Here is a 9729-nt window from a genome sequence, read left to right as displayed (position 1 = left end):
TAGGAGTTTAAAATTAAAAATTTGAAGTTGAAAATATTTTTAAAAAGCAAAATTATTTTTTTGGGGAGGGGGTGAGGTTGGGGAGGGAGGGGGGGACTGGACGGTGGTGGGTGGATGGGGGTCAGGGATCGGGTAAAAAAAATAAAAAAATTTAAAAAATTGAATTTTTTTAAAAAAAATTTGTTGTTTTCCCAAAAAAAAATGTAATTTAAAATTGGATGAGTGTTTTGGAAAATGTTTTCCTTAATTTTTGATGAAACGTCATTTTTCTTAATTTTGAGGAAAATGAGTTGATTTGGAAAATATTTTCCAAAATTTTTGTCACAACCAAACATGAGAAAACTGAAAAACATTTTTCAGAAAATATTTTCCTTCATACCAAATACATTCTAAATTTTATTTTTTTCTTAGTATATAATATCTGATTAAACACATTCAACCTTTAATCAGAGGCGACTCTATAATTTTGCAAAAAAAAAAGCAATTGCTTTAGATTTCAAAATTTGAGGGGCCTTATTTTTTTTTAAAAAAACAATAGGTTATAAGTATTTTTTTAAAAAAATATCAAGTATATATTATTTGTAAAAAATATTTTATAAAGAATAAAAAAAATAATAGAAGTTTGACAAATTATAAATACTATTACTATGTCTCAAGAAAAATGAAATAATTGACTATAATTAACTTCATAAAAGATATATATTCAAATTTAAGGCCTCCATTCGAATTTGACTTTAGATAACTGATTTTTTAGAGCCGCCTCGCCTTCAATTATTTGAAGGGATATTTGTATCTCTTCATGGATTCACATATTTATCAATCATCATTTAGCAACTTTTAAAGAATTATAATTAGATATATATGACAAGAGCAAAATCAGAATATTGTAATAATTAACTTTAAGTTAGAGAGTAGTTAAACCGTTACCTTTGAATAGCAGATTGACTTAAAATTCAAAAAATAATTTTAGAGCAATGATATGATAATGCCACAATTGGTACTAAATATGTATGCGATATTATTTCATAATTCCATTGTTATCAAGTGTTAACACTATACTTAATTACTAGATATTTATTAAATTTTTACAATGTATGGCCTTCGTTTCTGTTCTTTAATTCTCTTTCTCGCATCTTGCTGAGGGTCTTTTGAAAATCGTCTCTTTATTTCAGAAATATAGAGGTAAGTCCACGTACACAGAATCTCTCCGGTCCAAAACTCACTTAAAAGAATTCCACTTCTTTCTCCCATTCCACGCCCCCCCCCCCCCTTTTTTTTTTTTCATTATAGTTCTATTATATATTTTTCTCGATTATTTTTCAGTAATTGCGAATTAAAGTTATTTTAAAAGCAATTTTAACGAATTTGAAGAATTATTTTTTTTGTAATTTTGTTAAAGACTTGGGAAAGCAATTGCTAGAAATATTTTGTAGAAAATTCAGATTCTCCACCTAAAACAAGGAATCTTAGGTATCTAAATTAAATACCTAAGATTATTTTTTAAAATTAAATAATATTAAATTAATTTAATATTTCAAAATTAAAATTTGGATATTCGTGAATTGTACAAATATAATAATATTATCCATATTTTAATATTTTAATTAAAATTTATATAATTTAATTCGATAAAAAGATTCAATATGATAAATATTTTGAGACGCAGCGACGTTACTTTACAGTCCTCAATAAGACATTATAATAATGTAATATGAATATACAAATTTTCAACATTCCCTTCTAGATAAATATTTATTTTCTGGCAAATTTCTTCAAAATTGACGAATAGTCATTAATGATTGGAGTTTAACCAATTTGAACAAACTTCTAGGTAAATAACGACTAAAAATATCAAATATATATTTGGAACAATATTTTCAACAGCATATTTGAATTGGTACTTTTCTTGCTGTTATATTCGAGCATCTTTAATTAATTCTTGGTTGGAGGTTATGATTAGGTTATCTAATTGCTTGATTAATCAAAACAATAAGCAATTCCAAGAATCATTTCGTATTTACCTCTATCATTAGGAGATCGTTTCGTATTTAATTTACCCTTATTATTATCTATAAATGGGTGGTGACTTTTGTATTCATCTAAATTATTCGAGAAATATGGTCAAATCAACGCGATAACTTTTTAATATGGTTTATAATTAATTATATTATATTACCTACAAGTTAAAGGTTTAATAGGTAATTAAACATAGACTTTTTACTAATCCAAGTTTAATGGAGTGTAAAATTACTTCATTTCGAATACGGAGTATTTATTACACAAGCAAATGTGACATTTTGTCTAAATTAAAATAAAAGTATAATTTTAGTCCTTTCCCATTCATGTTATAACTATTTGTTATTTTTTACGCTTTGATTATTATGTTATTTGAATATTGTAATTAATTTTTTTTCCGAAAGTTATATGATATATTTATTTTTTATTTTTTTCTATTGGTTATGATATGTTTATTTGAATTGATTTTTTTTTCTGAAACAATCGATCTATCTCTATAAAGTAAGAATAAAATCATCGTATACTTTATCATTCTCAAACTCCACGTATAAAATGAAATTGAAAATTTAATTTATTTATTTTGGTAAAATGGGTATGTTGTTTTAGTTTGTATCTAGAAAAATCACAAAAATTCAACAAAGTTCAAAACTAATTAATGTTATTATTCCAACTAATTAACTATACATTGCATCACATGTGAAGTACATAGTACGTAGCTGCATACTTCATCTTTGATAATAATGATGCATTCTAATTTTTGTCTTAATTTTTTTTTCTTTATCAAAAATATGTATTTTTAAAGGTACATCACATACTCTAGTGAATAAGTTGTATTTGTATACCTCAACTCCTCAAGGATTCATATTAGGGGATTTCTTTTATTTGTTTAAATTTTGGTGGACAGAGAAAATGACTCGATATTTGTATTGATAAAAGTGCAAACTGGTCCGAATATTCACACGCTCTCTAATGAATAAGTTGTATTAGTATACCTCAACGATTTATATAAGATGATTTCTTTTCAGTTGTTTGAATCTTGATGGACATAGAATGACTCGATAATTGTATTGACGGAAGTGCAAACTAGTCCGGACACCACAATTATAAAAAAATATTAATTATTCTTTGTGATAGACTAAATGATTTATTAGCACACCCCTCTAATTCCACACTAATCATTGACTAATACTCTAATAGTAGGAGATTTGGTATCTTCATGATTATATATTAATTTATTTAATTTTTGTCTTTTAGGTTTTGGTTGGGAAGTTTGTCATCTCTACCTCCAACTTGTGATTTAATTGTATAAATTAAGTTATAAAAGTTAAAGTAATTTGACTTTTATCTATTATAATTAACCCCATGCAACAATTCTTTAAACAATCATTTGACATTAAGAAAAATGATTTATTAGGTATAATATTTTTAAACTATCCAAGGATTAAAAATCTTACTATGTGACTCGTTCTCATCAATCCGCCCTCCATCATAAAAGTCACAATAAAATTGTAAAACATGTAAAAGAAATTAACGAATTTATTTTTTCAGATAATTTTTATGTCACTAATGATGTCAATTGGGATGACATACTTATTTCAAAATAATAGAGAATTAATTTGTCATATAATCTATAATTATCTTTATATGGTGGTAAGCTAGTCAATTCAACCTTAGGTAAATTACGTAAAAATAAAAAATAAATAAAAGGAAATAGACTGCTTTGACAATTGACAAAGTACAATTTTTGACTATAAACTATTGAACTATTTTTATAATTAGTCATATGTATTTAGTAGAAAAACAAGAAAAAAACTCCTCAATTAATTGACATTTATTTATTTTTAAATCAATTTAAAGATTTAAATAATATTACACACTAATTATCTACTATATATATTTCATAAATCATGCACTACACCAAACTATATTGTTACATGAGAACTGCTCCAATAAAATATTACACAAGGAAAAAAGTATTTACTATACATGTGATATTAATTAATCCATTATTTTTTTTTTGTTATGATACCTAATAACATGTAAATATCAATGTTATAAGAACACGTGTCACCATTTTAAAATATATAATTAGTACTAATATAATGAGATTACAAAAAAAAAAATAGACACTTGTGGCAACTAAGGGTGTAGCCAAATGTGAATTAAATTTTAATGAAACCATAGTATTGCGCGATAGGAATTAAAGCTTTGTGAATAATTTATGTAATTACTTTACGTAATTTATAAATTAATTTACGTTTGCAATTACCATGAAGGTATTTTAATAAAAATATAATAATTGAGATGATCGTAAATTAACTGTGTGATATTATTATTATATTTAAAATGGTACTAGCATTATGTATCAAAGTGCTTATTGCATCTCCACTAAAATATATGAAGGACCTTTCCTCAAATCTAGCTACACTCTGTATTAATTATTAAAGGCATAATATATAGACAAATATATTAATTTAGCCTCAATCAACAAATAATATTTAATTTTTAAAATATAATAATATTTAAGCTTGAATATATGATGCTGACTTTGATCGATATATATTTTTTTTCTTTTGACTCTTGAAAAATGAAAATATGTTAGTAGTTACACAGTATATAAGTTAATTGATCATTTGTTTCTTTTTATTAATTTATCTATGCCATGTGTAAGAAAATGTCAAAATATATAGTATCATTTTGTTTAGTGATACTCTTGGATGAATCTAACAAATCTAATATTGAAAAGAAAAATTGAACAAATTAAAGTTTTATTAACATAGTTCTTTACAAAATTCATAAGGATTATCGAGTTGATTGAATAAGTAATTTTCTAAATAAAATTTCTCAGATTTGACTAATTTTTTAAAAAAGTAACAGATGCAAGATTCATTCTGACTATTTCATGAAACTTGTTCAATAATAAAGTTGGAATGATAACAAATTAACAAACTAAAAAGAAAAGTTCAGAAAAATAAAGATGAAATTAACTTGTATAATGATCAGAATATATATAACTTTTTCATTCAGCAATTTATTCTGATTTATACATTAGAACAAAAGAGTTTTTTACAACAAAAAGTACAAACAAATATTTGATATGGGAACTTTTGTATTTTTCTCCCATGTACCTTTTTTTTCCACTTTTTTATCAACTAAAACTACTATTAACAAAAAGTGACACGTACTGACCAATCAAAAAAAAAACTTTAAATTAAACTCTGCGTATCGAATAAACTTATGTACTATATCATAAGAGTTGCTCAAACTTCCAAGATTCATCAAATGTAACATTATTCATCATGTCACTATGATCATCCTCAAGCAAAAAATCCAATGTGCTGCTAAAATCATTATTAATTTCCCATCCAAATCCCACATTGTTGTTATTATTATTTTCCATTAATGGCCATTCATCAAAGCTTGATAAAAACTTCAAATCTTCAAGAATGTTGGATGATGATGATGATGAAAATGAAGATGATGATGTTGATGGAGTTGATTCTTGGACTAAAATCTCATGAGGTTCAATCAATGGAACTTCATCAATACAAAAGCCATTATTGTTGACTTCCACTATGGTTGAGTCAAAATTATTCGCGCAATTCGTTCCCATGGTGTTATTGTTATCGTTATTATTGTCGTTATTGTTATCATCTTCTGATTTGATCTTTGCAATAGTTGATTGATCAATTGAACTACTTTCGATATCCATTTGTGCCAATAATATATCTTTATTTTTTTCTTCTTCAATTGGTGGATTTTCTTGTTCTAATGTGTTTGTTTGGTCAATAGTGATAGTGGAGAGTGGCTTGTGAGTGATTGGATCAATCCCCATTTTCTTCAACTTCTTCTTGATGTGTGTATTCCAGTGATTTTTGATTTCGTTATCTGTTCTTCCAGGTAAATGAGAGGCAATTTTTGACCACCTATAAATAATAAGTTTACTTGATTAGTAATTCAGAATATATTGTGAGAAAATATCGATGGTATAAAAAGAAACCCCATGACTAAAATGACATATTTACCCTCCATTGATCAAGAGAGTAAATTTATTTGGTCATGTTGATAGAGGGGTCCATTTTCCCACTTAGGTAAAAAGAGTCATTAATTGGTAAAGAAAATTGAAAATTTATTGATGAACAACAATGACACATTGAAAAGTACACAATGAAGAATGGGTGCCTGAAATTGAGTTAAAGTTTTTTTGTCTACCACTTGAAATTTATTTATTTATTTTCTTGAAGTTTTAAAGAACTTTATGATCCACACAAAGAGCTCCAAATGGATATATCACTTATTTAATAAGTACTACACTTTTAACTCATGTTTTTTTTTTTTGAAATATTTAAATGTCAAAAAGGAAAAGTATGAGAAATAATTGACATTTTTTTTATACTTACAAAAAAATAAGTTACTATAATTTACCTATTTCCAAGCTGAGCATGAAGATCAATAACCATTTTTTCTTCATATTCTGATAAAAGTCCTCTCTTCAAATCTGGTCTTAAATAATTTGTCCATCTTAATCTACAACTCTTTCCACATCTCAATAGCCCTGCATAGTTTAAAAAATATATATTTAATATTGCTATATACTATAATCAAGATATACTAGTAGATAAATAAATAATTCACTTTCTTTTTAGAAATTTGGACCAGTTCTAGTAATAAAAACAATCATTGAAACCACCCTTTTCTCATTTTCCAAATTAGCACAATAAACACCATTGTCCCACACTTTTCCTATTCTCAATGACACAATATGATGTGTTCGATACGAAAGAAAAATATTTTTATATTTTATTAATATGTGTTTATTTTTTTTTGTATCATTCAATCATTTAGACGTAACAGTTTCTGTCATAACCTGCAGCGTCTAGTCTGAATATTCGTCAGGTACAGTCTGACGAATTATAAAAGATGAAAGAAAATGAGAGAGACCTGCTAATTTAGGGACAGCTCTCCAACAACATTGTCCATTATTGAGAATGAAGTTAATGAGTTTCTTGTCTTCCTCAGCTGTCCATGGACCTTTCTTCAGTCCAACTTTGTCACAACAAGGTTGTCTCCCCATGATAATAATATTTTCAAGAAAATAATAACTAAGTTCAAGAAAATTTTTGATGTTTGATGAAACCAAATATTGAAAAAGAGATTTTTGGGATTATTTTGTTTTTGTAGAGAGAGATGAAGAGTTGGCCTAAACTCTATAGAACAACAACAAAGGCCACCTACTTATATATAAAATCATAACCAAACACCCCCCCACCCCCACTAACCCTAGTGGTGTACCACACATTAACACCTCTAAAGAAAAAAAAAACACGGCTCATTAATAAATTATTTTTTATTATATATAAATAAAAAAAATTTATCAAATCCCTTTAATGAGTTTAAGACGTATTAAAGTATCATTAATCTGAAGTTTTGAATTTGAGTCTTTGCAGATATACAGATTTATTCTTGTTTGGAGTGCTTAATCTCTTAATGTGGAATTTTATAGCAAGAATTTTAATTTAATTGAACTTTAACGTGAATAACAGACATCGAACGAATGATAAAAAACTACAAGGTTAAGGTTTGAGTTATTAAGGAAGCAAAAAAATGAAAGTTTTGAAGAAAAAAATATAAAAGTAGAATAGAGATAGAATTCAAGATTTAAATTTAGAAAATTGCATTTAAGTGATTAAGAAAGCTAAAGAAAAAAATGAAAGCTCTAGAAAGGGAAAAAAAGTAAAAATAAAATAACACCGATTAGAGATAAATTCAAGATTTTTGAATTCCAAAATATTTAGAATCGATTCAAAAAACTCTAATAGATTATTTTCACTCTGAATATTCATAAAAATATCGAAACATTACTCTCAATTATATATATCGTGTCTAAACACGACTTCAATAATAAATATCATTTTCAACTTAATTTTAAAAAAATACAGTATTTTTTTTTCAATTTCATGTTCAAACACCCACTTACACTTTTTTTTAAAAAAAATTTAATTTCTAAAAATTACTACACCCACACGTGTAATTCAGTGATACAGCGCGTGTAAGTGCGTGTTATTTGTCACATTGAGAAAGCGCCACTTCAACACACCCCTCTTATTTTCTTTGCTTGAATTTGAAGCATAAAAATATGGAGAAAACACTTTTAAGTTCTCTCACACCTCAGCAAAAATTAGAAAAAAAAAATTAAATTGGATATTTTAGTATAAAGTATAATATTCTTGAATACACATTTGGGATAAAGTGGCTAATTCAACAAAATTTGCATTTATTTGGATATGATAATATTTTATGTATACTTGTTTGAATGTTGACCCTTTTAAATTTACTTATCCATGTATATTTTTAGATAACTTTGACTTGGGTTGAGCTATCTTTGGTTGGATACAAAAATAATTAAAAGTATATACTAACATATACAAAGAAAAATCATTTTTGTAAGAAAATTTGGTCATGATGATAAAGTAACATATGTCATATTAATGTTATTTTACTTTTTAAAAATATTTTTTATAAAAGTTAACATTTTAATTTAAAAAAAAGGAAAAAAGATTAGATTATTTTAAAATAAAAAGAATATTGTAAAAAAATTTTGATCAAATTTTATGATCATTTAGGATTACGCATATAAAATGATTTATATATATATATATATATACATGTTTGTGTATATATTTATAAATTAAATCACTCAAATACATTTGAATGGTATTTTTTCCTCTTATATATATCAACAATAGTGTAAGTTAATTGACTATACCATGTAATTACACCATTTTGCATGTTACAAGACCAAAGCTTGTGAATATGGAAAATTAATTGTTGTCGTAAGTCAATTTAATCTCATGGTATATATAGAATTTATTTGGTGTTGATGTTAGAATCGTTTTAAAAACTTAATTAATATTACTCGTTTTATTCGGTTTAACAATAAATTTCGGAATTTAATGTTTATGAATTTCTGTGGAGACCTTAAATTTTAATAAAATAATGATTAGGTACATAATCAAATACGTATAAATATTTATATATACGTTTAGTAATTTTTTTTTATTAAAATCACATAAACCTCTAAGCAAAACCGACCCTAACTAGTGATTTTAGTCATGAATATTTTTGGCAACAAAGAGTGTCTTGTTTAAATTTTAATTTTGTGCTTTTAGTAACACTCTAATCATATCTGATTAAGCTTTTTTTTAATAATAGGGATAATGCACAAGTACTCCCTCAACCTATGTTCGAAATCTCAGAGGCACACTTATACTATACTAAGGTGCTATTACTCCACTAAACTTATTTTATAAGTAATTTTCTATCCTTTTTGTCTTACGTGACACAGTCTTGTGGGCCCAACGCTGATTGATTTTTTCTTTCAACCTAGTGCCACGTAAGCCGAAAAGAGGTAGAAAGTTGCTTATGAAATAAGTTCAGGGAAGTAATATGACCTTAGTATAATATAAGTGTGTCTCTGTGATTTCAAGCATAGATTGAGGGGATACTTGTGAATTTTCCCTTGATAATAATTATGAGTTCAATTTTCACTATTATCTTTTTCTAAGTAAATGAAAAAAAAAAGGTGATAAGAGAACTAAAATTTCACATTTGGGTTGTGCATGAGATTGAGAGAAATTGTTTTCTTAAAGTTAAATTCAAATATAACGACATAGATCTTTCCTTAGGAATAAATTCAAGATATATTTAAAGAAA

The 9729-nt window shown here is 25.9% G+C and overlaps 1 protein-coding gene across 1 annotated transcript; it reads right to left on the bottom strand.

Annotated features, from left to right (window-relative positions):
* Positions 1–5004: 5004 nt before the first annotated feature.
* LOC107003440 (transcription factor MYB20) lies at positions 5005–7228 on the bottom strand. The gene is made up of 3 exons (XM_015201769.1): positions 6958–7228; positions 6442–6571; positions 5005–5942 (listed from the first exon to the last, which is right to left on the bottom strand). The coding sequence occupies exons 1-3, from the start codon at positions 7088–7090 to the stop codon at positions 5264–5266; spliced, it is 942 nt and encodes a 313-aa protein (XP_015057255.1). The 5' UTR covers positions 7091–7228; the 3' UTR covers positions 5005–5263.
* Between the last annotated feature and the right edge of the window lie 2501 nt (positions 7229–9729).

This window comes from Solanum pennellii, chromosome 11 (assembly GCF_001406875.1).
Source record: "Solanum pennellii chromosome 11, SPENNV200".
Taxonomy (NCBI): Eukaryota; Viridiplantae; Streptophyta; class Magnoliopsida; order Solanales; family Solanaceae; genus Solanum; species Solanum pennellii.
The sequence above is the reverse complement of the archived record's forward strand: the minus strand, read 5'-3'. Positions and strand labels throughout refer to the sequence as shown.